General features: G+C 40.4%; 1 protein-coding gene across 1 annotated transcript in view; it reads right to left on the reverse strand.

The window, feature by feature from the left end:
* The window catches only part of EXO1 (exonuclease 1), a 37202-nt gene extending 20806 nt beyond the window's left edge, over nucleotides 1–16396 (reverse strand). Inside the window, exons 1-9 of the mRNA XM_004463326.4 lie at nucleotides 16322–16396; nucleotides 15198–15658; nucleotides 14155–14328; nucleotides 10725–10844; nucleotides 6763–6886; nucleotides 5066–5203; nucleotides 2937–3149; nucleotides 2658–2845; nucleotides 1951–2047 (exon numbers count right to left, since the gene is read on the reverse strand). Of these exons, the coding sequence (XP_004463383.1) occupies nucleotides 1951–2047; nucleotides 2658–2845; nucleotides 2937–3149; nucleotides 5066–5203; nucleotides 6763–6886; nucleotides 10725–10844; nucleotides 14155–14315 (1041 nt within the window). The 5' untranslated portion in view covers nucleotides 14316–14328; nucleotides 15198–15658; nucleotides 16322–16396. The remainder of the gene's footprint in view (nucleotides 1–1950; nucleotides 2048–2657; nucleotides 2846–2936; nucleotides 3150–5065; nucleotides 5204–6762; nucleotides 6887–10724; nucleotides 10845–14154; nucleotides 14329–15197; nucleotides 15659–16321) is intronic.
* Between the last annotated feature and the right edge of the window lie 1979 nt (nucleotides 16397–18375).

Genomic DNA, 18375 nt, shown 5'->3' on the forward strand with positions numbered 1-18375 from the left:
TCATGAGTAGTTTTCACTCATCTTGAAAACTATGAATCCCTGCAACCCCAGGACACACATCTCTCCCTCTAGAAGGACAAAGAGAGCTTGGCTTGGAATCACAGGTCCACTATTAATATGTGACCTGGACAAGTTACCTTACCTTGCTCTGATTGTTTCCTCATCTATAAAATGGGAATATTAATACAGATCTCAGAGGCCTACTGATAAATAAGTAAATGAGGTATTATGGGGATTGGCACTTTGAACATAGTGAAAGCTCAATGCCTGCCGTTACCACTATGATGCATTCTCCCCTTAGGCAGGTACTGCTGCATATATGGCCATATCTTTACAGGTGAGGATTTGTATTTCAATCATTCTTTATAGGGAGAACCCTAGCTAATCTAACCCATGTGTGTTCTGGTGCTTAAAAAATATTTAGCAAATGACAGAATTAGTGAGAAAGGATGGAAAACTTGGACTATAAGAAAGAAGAAAATATCAATCAGAAAGACAATGAAAAAACCAGAAAGACAATGAAAAGAAACAACAGGACTTAGCAATGAAAGGCAAGCCAAAGCTTATTCCTAAATTTTCTTGCCTGAGAGAATGAAAGATCAGTCACAATAAATAAATGTACTGACTATAATAAAGCAGAGGATAGAACAAAGTCCTGCTTTTAAGAAGGTTACACTCTATTGGGTAGAATCAGAAAAAAAAAAAAAATAGAGATAATGATATGTAGTGACAAGGACTAAAGAAAATAAAAATAGGGAGAAACGTTATTAACAAAAGCTGATAAAGAAAGATGAGGGAAACGGACTTGGCCCAGTGGTTAGGGCATCCATCTACCATATGGGAGGTCCACGGTTCAAACCCCGGGCCTCCTTGACCCGTGTGGAGCTGGCCCATGCGCTGATGCGTGCAAGGAGTGCCCTGCCACGCAGGGGTGTCCCCCGCGTAGGGGAGCCCCACGCACAAGGAATGCACACATAAGGAGAGCTGCCCAGCGCGAAAGAAGTGCAGCCTGCCCAGGAATGGTGCCACACACACTTCCCGAGCCGCTGATGACAATAGAAGCAGACAAAGAAACAAGACGCAGCAAAAAGACACAGAGAACAGACAACGGGGGGGGGGGGATAAATCTTTTAAAAAAAAAAAAAAAGATGAATTTGGCTTCCCCAGTGGACAGACTTGAGGTTATGGGAAATCACATATGTAGTAATCCATGAGACACTTAGGAGTTATGTGGGTGATGCATAGGGAAGGCAGTGGGGGCAAAGGTGTAGATGTGTGAGCTCTCTACATAAATGGGATAAAGTTCATAATCAGTGAACAACTTATCTAAGGAACAAATATGTACAGAAAAGAGAAAACTTACACAGAAATATGAACAGAAAGGAGTAAAATGTGGGAGAAGTATCTTAATATATATTTTAGGGAAAAAGTAGAAGAAAACAGCAAAGCGATCAAAGATTATTTCCATCTTTTTACTACCTACACTCAGCACCTAGCAAAGCGGTTGACAATAGCAGGGGTGCCCAGTAAATATTTGCTGAATTGTGAATTGATGAAAAGAACAGCTTTACTTTTAGTAAAAACTAGTGTTTCTAAAAATTAGGATGTTCAAACATGTCAAACACTACAGATGCTGCATGGAGGTAAGATGAGAAAAAAGGCACAAAATGGTTGATTATTCAAATGAAACATCCAAGTCTAAAGGTTTCATAATACACACAGAGTTCCTTCTTAATTTAAAGATATTAGCCCAAACACCCTTTTTTGTTCTAAGAGATGTCATTTCTCTAGGATCGAGTTGTTTTCAAACCACACTCGGCAGTGTCTGGATCTAGAAATGTTAAAAGATGTTTACTGAAGGAAGATTTCACCTTTAATCACTGTTCCTGAGACATAACTAAACTGTACTTTTATAAAGCAGTCACTGAAACAGTACCACAAAAAAGTTACCGTAGCAGTGTCTGGATTGTAGTTATCAATCTGTTCAAAAGTATTTATGTCTTTATTTCCAAGTGCTATTTGAAGAGCTACAGAATCATCAACATACCTAGGTTGGTAAGATTAAGGAAATAAGACAAACAAAGTGATATCTACATTAGGCAGAAAAGTGTCTTCTATTGTCACAGAAAATCTTCAGGGATCCTACTTCTACTATCACCATTATCAAAACAACAATACTTCATAGTCTCTACTTGTGACTGCAGGAGTTTCCCGAGTCCACGTCCCAAGGTACCAGTGACTGTGTCTCCAGGAGAGGGAGAGCAAAGGCACCCTGCCCACGTGGCTCAGGGCAGCCTCTCCTCTCGTCCTCCCACCCCCGCAACATTCCTCCTCATACACTGGGCTTCCTTGCGATGGACGGCGCTCTCAAGTGCCACCGTAGGAAATGTTCCTTGAGTGACTCCTGTGCACGTTTCTTTCAAATCAATCTAAAAACAATTACCAACTACAACAGATGAGCCTCAGCTTTCTAAACAAAAAGTTGCTCTAAGTTTTCACTAGCATGGTAATGAAAATTAACAAAATGGAGATTTTACTCTAAAGCAAGAAAGGAAAAAATAATTTGTAAGCTTTTTACTGATTGTCTCACTAATATCACTGTATCAATCTGGAAGGAGGAAGCATACAATTCTACCATTCTGATTCAGAAAGGATACTGCCCAGCATAGCTTAGTGTTTCAGGATCAATATCATCTTCGTAGGGATTCAGAGGAATGAGTTTCCTTTGGATGGGATCAAAAACTAGCTGATAAAGGAAGGTATTGTTGGCCCGAATAAATCCTTTGATGTAATCCTCCGGTACTGTTATGTTCATTTTGAGATAATGTCCGATTTTCTTGATAATCTAACAATGGATGCAAAAATAAAAACATATTATTGTATTATTAAAGAATTGCTTCAGAAATTGAATATGAAACGTGGTGAACTGCTCGTACCTTCACAATGTCTGGATTATTAGCTAATCTTAGCACTCTGCATGCCTTTGCTAGTCCAATCCCACGCAGCGATGAGAGATAGTCACAGCCTGAAAGAATGCACATGTACCGGAACTTCTCCTCTGTGAACACGTCCCCAAGCTGTTTGCACATTCCTAGCCGAGCCTGATCAATTTCTAGTCCATTTCCAAACTGGTCCATTTTTAAAATCACCTTCAAAAGGAAGGTAAATTGTGAAAACCCAAAGGGCCATTTTTATTTTGGATTATCTAGTCCACTGCAATCATTTTTTTAAGCAATCTTTCTTGTTCTTCACCACAACTCTGATAGGTAGAGATAGATTTATTATTTCACATTTGCAAATAAATTAAACTGCAGCATAGGCTACAACTACCTGGGGCTTTGCAGCCAGCCAAAGGCAGGACTGAAAACTCAGTTCTCCCGACTCAGGGATAAGGCATACCCTTTCTGTACTTTTCTACTTCCTACCTATATCACAGGCTTGTTGTGACAGTCAAAAAATAATAATGCATGCACATATAAAAAGCATTTTCTCCTTACCTCCCACTTTTGCATTTTTAAATAACCCCTTTTCTTATTACTAAAGTGATACATGTTTATTGTAGAAGATTCAGAAAACAGAAATTTAGGAAGAAAAAAGCAGAAGTTCCTTACTTATCACCACTACCCACTATTACTTTTTAATAGAGGATCCTTCTAGTCATCTATGAAAATATAGGTAATGTAAGTAATATAAATATTAATAAAAGTGATATAATCCTATAAATTCTGTATCTTAATCCCCCCTTAATTTACATAAAATTTCCCATTAAAAAGTTTTATACACAAATCTAAATTTATGCATACTATTCCATTATTAGATAAGTTGATTTACTTAACCTAATTGAAAGATTTAAAGCATAAACGTTATCATTATTAAAAATAAGCCCAAGAGGGACGCGGACGTGGCCCAGTGGTCAGGGCGTCCACCTACCACATGGGAGGTCTACGGTTCAAACCCCGGGCCTCCTTGACCCGTGTGGAGCTGGCCCATGCGCAGTGCTGATGCGTGCAAGGAGTGCCGTGCCACGCAGGGGTGTCCCCCGCGTAGGGGAGCCCCACGGGCAAGGAGTGCGCCCCGTAAGGAGAGCTGCCCAGTGCGAAAGAAAGTGCTGCCGACCCAGGAATGGCACCGCCCACATGGAGAGCTGACACAACAAAATGATGTATCAAAAAGAAATAGAGGGAAACGGACTTTGGCCCAGTGGTTAGGGCGTCCGTCTACCACATGGGAGGTCCGCGGTTCAAGCCCCGGGCCTCCTTGACCCGTGTGGAGCTGGCCCATGCGCAGTGCTGATGCGCACAAGGAGTGCCCTGCCACACAGGGGTGTCCCCGCGTAGGGGAGCCCCACCCGCAAGGAGTGCACCCATAAGGAGAGCCGCCCAGCACGAAGGAGGGAGCAGCCTGCCGAGGAATGGCGCCACCCACACTTCCCATGCCGCTGTCAACAAGAGAAGCGGACAGAGAAACAAGACGCAGCAAAAAGTCACAGAAAACAGACAACCGGGGGAGGGGAGGGGAATTAAATAAATAAAAATAATCTTTAAAAAAAAAAAAAAAAAAAAAGAAATAGATTCTGGGTGCTGCTGATAAGGATAGAAATGGGCACAGAAGAACACACAGCGAATGGGGGGGAGGGGAAAAATAAATCTTAAAAAAAAAAAAAAGCCCAAGGGAGCGGATGTAGCTCAGTGGTTGAGCACTTGCCTCTCATGTATCAGGTCCCAGGTTCAATCCCTGGCACCTCCTAAAAAATAGATAAATAAGCCAATAAGTTTATATTCTACTAAAAAATTTAGACAAAACACTTTAACCTTAAGGCTTACTCTGGGAAGGTGCCCAGATTACACAAAATGTCAGCAAAAAGCAGCAAAAGCTTAATTTATTTTAAATAAAATAATTAACATTGCAAAAGTTCTATTCTGTTAATAACTTATTCTTAGTTCAGTACCTGTATTGCAGGTACTAAATAAAATAATTATGCCTTGAGAAAAAAGACATGAACTCCTTGATTCACACTACTTCCATCTACATAGAAAAGTAATCTGTAGTATTTGTAGTTAAGTACCTTTTTACAGCCAAAAGCTAGGAGGTCAGAGTCCTCTGTAATTATAGCTTGTACGATACCAGCTTTGTTGAGATAGGCCAGCTGTGCATCAGCTTCATATGGAGCCACGAGACAGTCCACCCCCTGAGACCGGGCAGCCTGTAAGAGAGGACCACTATGACCATCTGGCTCAGCATCTAGTAAGCAATAAATAACTTCCTATCTCAAACCAATGTTATTACTGGTCTCAACATATACATGCTAGTATTTTCAGAAATCATATCTTTTGAAGCAGAGTTTTCCTACCTTCAATCCTATCATATGACAAACTAATGAAGTGAACACTAAATTTTAAAAAATCAATTTATAAATTTTGGGAAAAGAAATAGAGCTGTACATTCAGAGGAGAAAAGACTACAAACCACACAACTTAGTTATGTCGAATTATAAAAAAGCATCCATCTTAAGAAAAGTTATGTTCCCAAAGTATACAAGACAGTTGTTTGGAGGTTTAAAGGTATTTTCCTCATAAAAATGAAAGGATATACTGTTAGGCTGCAAAAGCCTCTCCAATTTACTATTTTATATGAAGCGTAATACTGCACCAATAACACTATTGAATCTAATCACTACATTTAAAAGAATCCACTCTGGGAAAATGCTTTAAAACAAAATCTTGCCAAGAGAAGCAGTCCCCACAATACCCTTGACTCAAAATCCAGGTAGGTGGAGCGGGAACTTCCTTGTTCCAAATTATGGGCCATGGCTCCAAGGCCCAAGACAGAACATCAAGACACTGCTGCTATCAATTTTGGTGACAATTTGCCATCTGTACTATCATATTTCTCTCAATTTGTTTTTCTTGCCCAGCAAGTGTCCTACCCTCATCCCATCACACCACTACTGTTGCTTCCAATCAGGATTTCTCCTTTACTTCTGCACACACTACAGAATCATAGCCTATTTTTCTGGAACAATAAATAGCACATGACTTTTCTTGGACTTCACAATCTTTCCTGCATCCCATCCATTCCTTCCATCTTGACCCATCATGAAGGAGCAAAGAAAGAGCCACAGGAAAAACAACCAAAATAAGAATGTTAGCGTTTACTTTAACTCAGGAACTAGAAAGCAGTATGTAAGCTAGAAAGAGCTGACCCCACCTTTATCATCACTGAACACTGGCCCTAAAAAGGGAAAGGTGAGGGCTGGGATAGTGGGGCATGTTGACACTGTATGGCAAGGGAAGTAGCTTCTAAGCAGAGGCAGGTGAAGGAGACCAGGAGTCTGTAGAGTCCCTGTGGTGGTAAGGCAGGCTCGACAGATCCGATGGTAATTCTCAACCAAAGGTTACATTAAGTGTTGAAGACTTTATCAGAGTGGGACAAATCTGAACTTCTAGGAATTGATGGAACAAACTGCCATCAATTTCCATTCTGTGGAACAAATTGCCCAATAGAACTTATCTATCCAAGAGACTTATCTAAGAGGGAGACTTTCACTTATTCCTGAGGATTTCTCCCTTGGAACTTGTTGGGTACATCGACTCTATCTGAAGATACTGTTTCCTTTTTCCTCTGACCTCTACCCTTTACATGAAGTTAGGTCTAGAACAATTTTACTCCTTTGATTTTCTTGCTTTTCTATTAATAAACAACTTATAATTAGCTTTAGTCAATTTAACCATTTGTTACTTTGGCTTCAGTTACTCAGCTTACTTTAATTACTTTGTGGGCCATAGCATGTGTAATGTTGATAGAACGCGAAAAACATTCTCTGGCTTCTGAGACTTTCCCCTCACGGAGAAGGTGTTTTCCTTTAAGAAGATTGGCTTGTCGTCTTCTGCAAGAGGGAAAAAAGGCATTTAAGAAGCTGCTTCAAGATACTGATAATACTATAACCCAAGAAATTTTCCTAAAAAAGTTTCTGACCCATTTGAAAGCATATACTATGTCTTGAGAATATTAATCTAGACCCTTTGGGCATCTAGACACAAGAACAAGGGATTTATAATACAAAGAAAGTTATATTATCATTAGACTTTTCTACAATGTTTATGTTAATAGGAGATGGAGTAACTAAGGTACTCAAGGAAAGAAGATGAGTCAACGCTTTTACTCCCTGGAAACTAACTTTCAAGTATAAAGAGCACAAATTTATCAACAAACTAGGAACTCAAGGAATACTGTTTCTGTGAACCTTTCCTCTGGAATCTAGTAGAGAACAAACTTTAGAAAAACCAAAATAATGTTGGAGACATTGATAAAAGCACTAGGGATAAACATTATTAAATATATAGTACTTTGTAGAATCAAGACTAAATAAGGGGGAGCAGGTGTAGCTTAGTGGTTAAGCGTCTGCTTCCCATGGATGAGGTTGTGGGTTCAATCCCTGGTACCTCCTAAAAAAAAAAGACTAAATAAGGATTAAATGAGGAAAGAGAGTATTGGCTACGTGCTCTGACAATATAGTATCAATATTTTAAAAATGCAGAGAGAGCATAAGTAAAAATAAAAGAAAATTTAACTGTTTTTAATCATCATATTGGTAGTGGCAGTAGTATTTTTTTCTAACTATTGTGAGTAGAATTGGGAATTTGTGTGTATGCGTATGAGTATATACTTAAAGATTACAAACCCAGAGTTCAGACTGATATTTCCAATTCAAATTCATGACCACAAGGTTTTAACTTGAAATCTACCTGCATCCATATCACCTTTCTCCAGTACTTAGAATCCTGGTTCTCAAGGGCACAGGCAATGATAAAAGTTGAATACCTTACACTTACTGATTTATTTTATCCTACATTATACTCATCATACTCAATGAGTAACAATAATCTTTCTTGGTGCACAGGCTGTGGTCTTGAAGTACCATTCTCTACCAAAAGAAATCAGGGCTTTGTAGAGAAATGGCTGATTCTGTTTTTGGGGCAGGAAGTGTATAAGATAAGCCCTGAAACAGCTCATCATTCCAGATACTACTGGGTAACCAAATAGCAGATGAAGGCAATGTCTCTTTATAAAACTATTTCATCCAACAAATGAAAATGAAATGGCTGGGCTAGAATATCACCCTGCAGATTAATGGAGTTAGACATTGAGCATCACCAGATGCTAACGTCACAGAGAGACAGCCAGACATTCTGTACCTCCTAATAAAAAAATTCACATCACCTAGAGTCTTGGCAAAGAGACGGAAGACAAGTGATTACTGAAGAGTGTCTAAGCATGCACTTGGGTGATACACTCTAAAGCAATGCAGGGGTCAGGAGAGTGGTTCTTTGGGAGGGAAGGAGCATGTTGACTAGGTCAAGGCTTAGGGAGAGGCCACCAGGGTGGCTAGCCAAGTTCTATTCCTAGCTAGGGGTTGGGTGGCTCTAAGGGTGTCCACTGCATGATTCATTAAGCTATATATTTGCTTTGTGTTCTAGGTCTGTTTTCTTTTACAGGAAAAAAATTAAAGGGTCTGTGACTTACTTGGCATATAAAACAAGCTTGTAAGCACTTTGAGGTTCCATATTGTCTATTTCAATATTTTCTAACATTAGAATGGTGTTCTGCCAGAGCAGCTATGCCATAAATAACCAGTGTTTTCCATATCCCACAGAGAACAAAACATTTCTACTAATAAACAAAAAGAATTAAAACCTATTTTAATTAACCAACTATTTTGGTTCAAATTTGTTAGTTCAGATAATCTAAGTATTCAGTCTAGCAAAGATTTAGTATGCAGTCTGTATGAAAGCACTGTGCAAGCATGACACAAATTAAAGTATCTGTTCTCAAGAATTTAATATGAGGTGTTTAGTTTTTTTATCAACCAAGCCCAGCCATTGGAAAGCAAGAGTATAATACCACTACTTTGAATAAATTGCTTTCATATGTACTATTTCCTCCAGGTTCATCCTCCAAACCCCCAAAATTCTAACACCAACCCTGTCACCCTCATTTGATGAATGAAGAAATTGAGGCTAAGGAAAGAAAATTAGTGTTCCCAAGGTTATGTGCTATATTGATCTATACATGTGATCCCACAAAAGGAAGTGAGGTTCTCGGGAAGCCTATAGAATTTTGGGCATAAAATTAATAAACAATAACCTCCTCATTGCCCAAGAACATGTAACTGTTTCATAGGAAGTATTGCAATACCTAGAAAAGGGCAATCTACTTTTAGACTAGATTTCAAGCATGAAGAAACTTTCTAGAAACCGAATTTAAATGCCCCACTCACTACCTTGATGGAACAGGGAAAACTGATCCAATAAAGATAAGACAGAAAGAGCCCTCAAGTCCAAGGCAGCTGAAACATCTTTCAGCCATTCCTGAGGTTAACAAGAAAAATCAATAACTACCAGTGCTTAGAATTAAGGACATGGTCAGGGATGGCAGAGGTGGGATTTGGTTTGGACGAGTCCCTAAGAAACACTGGTCTAGGGTTGTCACCAGTCCCTTTAAAAGCAATCTTAGAACCAACTAAGTATTATTAAAGGTATATTTAGTAAACCATGTATTTTCCATATTAGAATATGAGCTCAGATATTCTCAGTTAATCCTTTAGTAAACTTTATAAAGTTCTGACTTTCAGAATCAAAATCCTCTAAATACAGTTAAATAGAAAAGCTTAGATGTAAGGGAACTCAGTCTATATTGATACTAGGCCCAGAGGGGACAACACCAGGCAAGCAGCTTCCCATCACAAACTCCTCCCTAAATGAAGCTTATTTCTATTTGGATATAACTCATGCTACCCTTTGACAACCAAACCAGCACAACACGATAACTCCTGGACCTAAAAATCTACGTGGAAAAATAATAATAGATAAAATGTGGTAGAATAGCCACTTTATTAAAATTACCAAGGTCCTTATGTTGTAAAATTATTCAACATGTTAAGTATGAAATGATAAAATTTCTATGATAAACACTAAAAACAGAAACAGAGTATATCACTTTCCAACTAGGAATAAGAGAGAATAGGATAAGGGTGAAATAAAATAATCAGATCAGGAGGTTAAGAAAGGTAGGGGACTATATTAAAAAAAAAACAAACATTTTTTTAAAAGAAAAGAAACAAAGATATCTATGTGTTCTTTACAAGAAATATACCTGAAACACAAAGACACACAAAAGCTGAAAGTAAATAGAAAAAAAAAGATATATCAGAAACATGCAAAATAAAGTTGTCATGCTAATACTAAGAGCAGATAGAACAGACTTAAAAAAAATTAGTAGGAAAAAAACAAACAAAAAAGCATTAGTAGAGAATCAGTACATATTAATCAAGTTTCAATTTACTGAACACAACAAATAAAATAGCTTCAAAATAAACAAAACAGAAAATGAGAACTAAAAGGTGACTGACAAATTTACTACCATTGTGAGATTTTAATATACCTTTCTTAGGAACTGACAGGTTAAATAGACACACACACATACACACATACCCTGAGACAAACCGGTAAGGATATAAAACATTTAAACTCTACAATCAGTAAGCCTGATTTATCGGACATTAATAAAACCTTTCACTCAATACTTGGAGAATCCACATTCTTTTCAAGTACACCTGGAACGTTTAAGAAAATTTATCTGTGCACTAGGCTGTAAAAGCCTCAACAATGCAGAAAAATTGTCATATGGACCACAATATCTGACTTTAATACAGAGAATCAACTTACTCTCTTCTAGACTTCTCCACTTCCTTTTTAGAAGGTAAAGTACATCCATCAAATACAAGAATAGGCTTGATTCCATTAGATAGTAACATATTCAAAAATTTCATACAAAATCCCACATACCTAAGAAAACAGAAAAATATGTATTTAGTGCTTTGTGTCTTTTAAGGTAACAATCCTTTCACTCTTTTTAAAACCAAATGAGCCTATTGTGAAGGTAAGGTTTTGCTTTTATAAACAAATGTTTTAGGAAACATAAACTCTAATTTAGAGTCAGAGAATTGGGTTCAAATCCTGTTTCAGATATTTATGGGCTACGGGATATGTGGTGAGTTATTTGACCTTCCAATCCTTGGTTTCCTTATCTGTAAATTGACAGGCTTTGACATCTCATCTCTTCCAGTTGTGACATTTTGTAGTTCTAAATCTCACTTTTTGTCTCAACTTTTTAAAAATTTTCAAACCTATTTCAAAGAATAGTACAATAAACACCCTACTTTTCCAACATAACCACAATACCATGATCACATCCAAGAAATTGAACAGTGACTCAATAATATTACGTAATACATAATCTATATTAAAACTTGTCCAGTTGTCCCAATGTTTCTTATAGCCAATAGTGTGCTGGTAAATGTTTAACAACCAGTTCTGGGGGAGGAGTGCCTCATTTGTAGAATTTGCTTGTCTCCCTCATGTGAATACTCCCACAATGGCAGAAAAGCTACCAATGTGTGTCATTGAATGCTGAGTTGCAAAGAGATGGTGTAGAGCGAGCATATATTAGTTGGCTACGGTACATTAGTCTATTACTTTTTCCCAATCCAGGATCCAATCAAGGATCACAGATTGCATTTAGTTTTTTATTTTGGCAAGGGCATTAATAAAAACAGCTACATTTACAACTGATATCATTTTATAATGAAAAGGACATCTTAACTCAAGAGTAGGAATAAAAAGACAAATATAAGAGAATCTTTTAAATCAAATGAATTTTAAAAAGGACATTTATTTATTTTTAGACTGAGGCGTACACATTGGATTTATTCACTGAAGATGAGAGCATGACTTATTTAAGATGAAGCCAGTGATGTTTAGTCATTATTTGAGGCTGTGTTATGAAAGGGTAAAAGTGGGAAACAGACTTTGGCCCAGTGGTTAGGGCATCCGTCTACCACATGTGAGGCCCGCGGTTCAAGGCCCGGGCCTCCTTGGCCCATGTGGAGCTGGCCCATGCGCAGTGCTGATGCGCGCAGGGAGTGCCGTGCTACACAGGGGTGTCCCCCGCGTAGGGGAGCCCCATGCGCAAGGAGTGCGCCCATAGGGAGAGCCGCCCAGCTCGAAGGAGGGGGCGGCCTGCGGAGGAATGGCGCCGCCCACACTTCCCGTGCTGCTGACGACAACAGAAGCCAGAAGCGGACAAAGAAACAAGACGCAGCGGAGAGACACAGAAGAATGGACAGCCGGGGGAGGGGAGGGGAATTAAATAAATAAAAATAAATCTTTAAAAAAAAAAAAAAAAGAAAGGGTAAAAGTGTCCGTGTAGAGAAAGAGATCAGCACAAAGAATGAAATAGGCATGGGGGCATTTTGGTTCATAACAGAAGAGAAACAATGAGGTTAAATGATGAGGTGATTGATTGTGATGAGAGAGAGAGGTTGCTGGTAGTAATTTCACAGCTTATTTATTTTAAGGACATCCTTCCAGGTCAGCACACATACATCTATCCCATTCTTTGGAAAGTTCATAAAAGTTTATCATAAGGTTTATTCAAATTTCTTGAGGTGGAGATTCCTTCTGAGACTAATAATGCCACCCAGAGGTGGACAAGAGGAAGATAACATTTAACTCCTCTCTATATCAAATGTGTTATTAGTTGCTATGGAAAAAAGCAAGTCAAAATACACAACTGAAATGAAAATACACAAAAATCTTATGAAAGGTTTTAGTTCAGTCAACATTTACTAAGTGTCTACTACAAGGCAGGTCCTCTGAATTTCATCTCTTTCATCTCTAACAATAAAGGCCATTTCCTGTATTTTTGACAACCCTTCCAAAAAGTTGTCAGAATTGTCAAGAATTATAGAAAACTAGACAGTTTCCCCGCTTCACATGAAGAAATATTCAAAGCAAGGTAGTCTTCTGCAATGACAACTGCTGAACATTAGTAGGGGAGAAGAAATCGTTCCTAAAAATTATCTCAGCTGTTAGAATAGCTCTCAGAAGAACTGATGGACTCATCGTCCTTCAGATCTCACACACAGTTATGGGAGAACTGCAGTCGGATTACCCTAATAGGCCTGATGCGCTGAAATACTCACCATACAATATTTCCCCCCTTTCTTATAGGAAACAAAGAGGAAAACAAATTTTACATATTGTCTGTTGAGCTTAAGGCATATCACATTAAGATCTGTGAGCCTTTCCTCTAGAAAATAAACCATACAATACAGTGAGAGAAAAAAAACACATTGTGGTTAATTTCATGTGTCAGCTTGGCTAGGTTATGGTGTCCAGTTTTTTCAGCAAGCAAGCACTGGCCTGATTGTTACTGTGAGAGTATTTCGTAGATGGATTTAAATCATTAGTCAGTTGACTGCATCTACAATCAGCAAAGGAAATTGCCTTCAGCCATGGGAGAAGTCTCTTCCTCCAATCGTTTAGAGGCCTGACAGCAAGAAGTGAGGATTTCAGCAGTCAGAAAAGAAAATTTCTACCCACTTCAGCTAGCTAACTTCAATTCAATGTCACCTATATCAAGTATTCAACTTGTGACCTGCCCTATGGAATTAAGACTTGTCAATCCCAAGTCACACGAGCTGATTCCTGTAATAAATCTCCCAATACTTATACACACATAAATGTATATATACAGTTCTGTTTTTCTGGAGAATCCCAATACACAAATAATAGTGGACAAAACCCCATGGAAAATCCGTCTAGAAATTATGTTTGCTAAATTTTCTAATGTTTCCATTTAAAAAAAACAAAGAGAACATTAGCCACTGAACTTGCCTCAAATGAAGTAACAGAACTGTGACTGGATATGAAGATGGCCCACTATTTTTGGCTCCATGTGAAGAAAAAGGAGTCAGAATATCTAGTCCCTTTGAAGCAAGTATGTCTTTTTGCTAATAGGCCTTAGCAGTGGGTTATACGTATCTAAGAAAGTAGAAATCTGAAATCACCAGATTTTCAGATTATTGTTTTATAAAAAGTTTGTCTTGGATAAACAATAAAGGAGACAGACTTTGATTTTTGTTCACCAGTGTTTTGGCTTACAACAAAGAATATAAAAATGAGGCCTATATCACTGAAATAAGTCACGACTGAATTGGCATGTTCTAAAACACACGCTTTCATTTCTGGAAAAAAGGCATTTGTACGTATCATTCTTAATTGGGAAAGGACTAATACTAAGGGCCAAACTTACCTATCAGTAGGTTCACCTTTGGCCAGTTTTTCAGCACAAGCAATAGCTCCTTTGTGAAGCCAGCAATATGTATCAACAGCCACTACTTGCCCTTTATACTTTCTCACATTGATGGGTTCAGAAGCTTCTTTGATAAACTGGAGCAGTCCGTGTATCCCCATAGTGCCAAGTCAACTACATGATATGAAAGGAGAAAAGAACATAGCAATATTTAAAGTAAAATATATTTATCAAAAATATATTATTTTAGAAAAATAAAGAAAAAGAGCTTGGAAATGATAGCGATATTGTTCAGATATTTGTGAAGCACTGCTCTTTAGTATATTAACTGGGGTCCTTCCTCAAAGGATTCTACAGTCTAGAATACTTTGATCATTACTACTGCCCTAATGCCACTTGATAGTTACTTAATGCATATTCTTTCCAAAGGGCATTCACACTTGGAATCATAATATATGATTTAATTTCTTAACACAGTGCTAGGCACATAGAAGGTACAAAAGTATGACTTTCTCCCCTCTACCAAAAGCAATTATTCAAATTGGGTGTGGGAAGGCACCACATTGCCTCAATACAAGGTATTAGGAAGGCAAAAATGCAAATTAGCATAGAAGTGGAAATTCCCAAAACAGTTTTTAGGAAAACAGGCATTCAAATGGAAAAAATAAAGTCAAAGAGATTTGCAGTACTTTTTAGGACAGCAATTCACTGCCATTAGAATGCATAATTTCAAGCAATGAACATTTTGGTAATAAGTAAGGCAGTGACCATAGGGCACCCCCAAAGAAATGTAAAACTGCCTGCTGTGCAAATATAACTTTAAGACAAACCCTGAAATGCCATACCCCGCCCCCTTCCTTTTAGGTTGCAGCCCTTAAGCCCTTAACAGTGTCCCTTTCTAGCAAACCCCCCCCCCCCCACTGCAGAAAGTAAAAGTAATGGGCAAGAAGCAGCTGTCCAGCTCTCTTAACACATCTTCCACTAGCCATCAAGTTTGGGAGCCTGGGAAATGAAGACAGTACAAGAACAGATGTCAGCCTTACACAGCTGATAACTTTATAAGAGCTCTGATGCTCTCCTCCAGCAGGTCTCAACTTTTCAAAGTTTGCAGATTCTCAACTCCACTCGCAGTGAGGATCAAGATTCAGAATTATGGCAGGTACTTTGGATGATTGTGATCCTCAAGCCACAGACTGAGAAAACCAGTTCGTGTCCTATCTCTGAGGTAACGTCTCTACCAGCTTCCTTTCACTCTGAGGACAACTGATAAAATATACATTTCATGAAACTCAGAAGTTTCTTTTCGGCTAGGTAAATATCCTCCCATAAATACTTTCTCTTCAGCACAGTAAGAACGACTGAGTGCCATATGGAACATATCTCGAGGAGATCACCGGTGGCACCGGAGGCACAACAACAGAACCAACTTCACTTTATTCCTCTTTTTCACAGGGATGGGCAGGAGTGGCCCGCAAGTCCATTCCAGACAAGTTTTGTTCCGCCTCTACAATAGTAAGGAAAGAATTGACGTGTTAACGTTTACAAGTTGGGGGATTGCAACTAAAACTGGACTGTCAGTTTCCACAAAAACTTAGAGGAGTCGGACAACCCGGGTTGCGGCGCTGGCCGGGAAGCGTCTGTAGCGAGCAGGAACTCGCCTGTGTTCCCGCGGTTGCAGCCTGGCCTAGGAAGCAAACCCTCCCGTCCGCCCCACGCAGGAAGCACTCCCGCCCTGTCCGAAGGGCTTCGCAGTACGGTCGGGAAGCCCAAGGCAGATCAGCTCCTCTCCGTGGAAGAGCCTGCATCCGGAGATGGGGACGGGAGGAGACGGGGACGGGAGCGACATGCAGATCGACCCCTGCGGGGACCAGCAAGAGGCCGAGTCTCTCACCACCCAAAAGCCCCGCACGGCGTGTTCCCGAGCGCACCCGGGGGAGGACGCGACAACCGCCCCCCAAGGCCCCTCACTCACTCCTGTAAGTACCCCCAAGGCACCTCGCTCATTCCTGCCAGTACCCCTAAGGCCCCTCAGTCACTCGTGCCCGGGCACCCCCAGGCCCCTCAGTCACTCGTGCCCGAGCACCCCAAGGCCCCCCACTCACTCCTGCCAGTATCCCTAAGGCCCCTCACTCACTCGTGCCCGAGCACCCCAACGACCCTCACTCACTCCCGCCCGAGCACCGAGACCCGCGGCGCCGGACACAGGGACCCACGCTGCAGTCGCGCGCAAAGAGGATGAGCCTTTCAATTTGCGCGGGTCCCCTCGGGCCCGCCCCCGGCGGAAGTGGCGTCAGCACGCAGCCCGCGACGCCGGCCCCGCCCCCGCGGCTTCCGGCCAGCCAGGCTCTAACCACGGGCTCGGTAGCTCCATGGCGGCCTGCGGCCCCTGCTCGGGAGCTGCTGGCTGCTTTCTGTTTGTTTTGGTTTTCTTAGTGCTGCTTTGTGCAGGTGCGGGCAGAGCCGGGCTGCAGCCGAGGGCTGGGTGCCCCGGAAGTTGGGGCGTTTGTCCTCCCCGGGGCTCCTGGAGCTGGAGGCTCAGGTGCTTGTTGCTCGAGTTTCAGGAGCGCCGCCGCGTGTGCCTGGAAGGGTCGGTCAGCGGTGGTGATGCCTGTAATACCCCAGACCTGGTCGCTGGCCTCTTCTCTTAGGTATATTTTGGTGAAATAGTTTGAGACAAACTGTAGTTGGGGCAGACCACAAAGGATATTCTGAGTCCAGAGATCGGCAGGATTGATAGTTCAGACGCATTGAAAGGGAAGAAAGTGAGCACATTTTAAAAAATGCGACCACCTTCTCGACGTGTTTCTCTCATGCTTGCTTTCAGGTCTTTTCAGGATCGTGTAACATTTATCATGCCAACGTATTACCTCAGAAATTGCTGTCTTTCGAGCTGAGGCGAGGAGAGGAAGTCAGAAGAGTTACCTTCTCTTAGCTTCCTCATCCAGCATCGACCTCACCCTGGGCCAGCTTGGAGCAAACTGTAGGGGAAGATGGGGGGCAGTTTCAAACGGTCGTGGATTAAAAGGAATTTAAATGTGGGTGGGGTGTGTTCCTGGAGAGGCACTCTAGGAGTGCCTCTCTTAGAGTCTTTAGACTACCCAGCTGTAGTAACTGCTTCAGTATGTCAGATCCAACCAAAATATTCCACACGAGGGTGCTTAAGAAGAACCCAGACGTCAGAAAGGTGCTCATTCCACCCAACACTGATCGGTCCATCATGAAACTAACGTAAAGGGTTTGCTGCACTGCAGGTAGCCAGTATCTTCGTTACTGATTTGACTCCCAAGGTCCTAGACTAGCTTCTTGGTGGCTGTATTTGTAACTTAAAAAAAAAAAGCTGAAAACTGTTTCACCAAACAATATTTTTACCCTTTGGAAAGATCAAACCGTTCAAATCAATGTAAGCAAAAATCTACTACATGCCTTACGTGTGCCTGTGGGGGACAGAGAGCTTGTCCCTGTCTTCAAGCAGTTTAGGATTTAGTTGTGCAGATAAAGCATGTGCTCTTCAAAAAGTTAAATCCCAATTCATAATGGTGGGTTATTAAATTCTGAAATGAATGGTAAAGCCCATAAATTCCCACTTCCCCCAACTCTCGTGTTAGCAGTTCCCAACAGTCTTTCCTGAATGGGGTATCTCTCCCACCTGCACCCAAGCAGCCATGATGCCATCTCTGTCCTAACATTTCTCATACTTTCACTCTCTGTTTCTAATTGTCTGGAAGTTCCTTGAGCTAGGCTTGCCAGATTTAGCCCATGAATATACAGCATACTCAGTTAAATTTGATTTTCAGGAAACATTTTTTTAGTATGTAGAACGAAATATTTGGAACATACTTAAGAAATCTATTGTTTATATGAAATTCAAATTTAAGTGGGCATTCAGTAGTTTTATCTGGCAGCCCTACCTTGAGGGCAGGGATTATATCTACTAATTTTCATATCCCTGGTGTCTGGCACTAATGTTGATAAAAGAAAGGCTGGATGTTTTAGATGAGTGAATGAATGTCATAGGTACCATGTTGTTTCTGCGGTTTTTTTTTTGGCAGCTGTGATTTTTAAGTATTCTATGTTGTAGAAATACCATGTGCCCTAATTTTTAATTTGGAAAATATTGCCTCTGTTGTAATGAAATGGTGTTTTCTAAAGTATGGGACAGGGAAGTGGATGTGGCTCAACTGATAGAGCATCCACCTACCATATAGGAGGTCCAGAGTTTGG

This window comes from Dasypus novemcinctus, chromosome 13 (assembly GCF_030445035.2).
Source record: "Dasypus novemcinctus isolate mDasNov1 chromosome 13, mDasNov1.1.hap2, whole genome shotgun sequence".
In the NCBI taxonomy this organism is placed as follows: domain Eukaryota; kingdom Metazoa; phylum Chordata; class Mammalia; order Cingulata; family Dasypodidae; genus Dasypus; species Dasypus novemcinctus.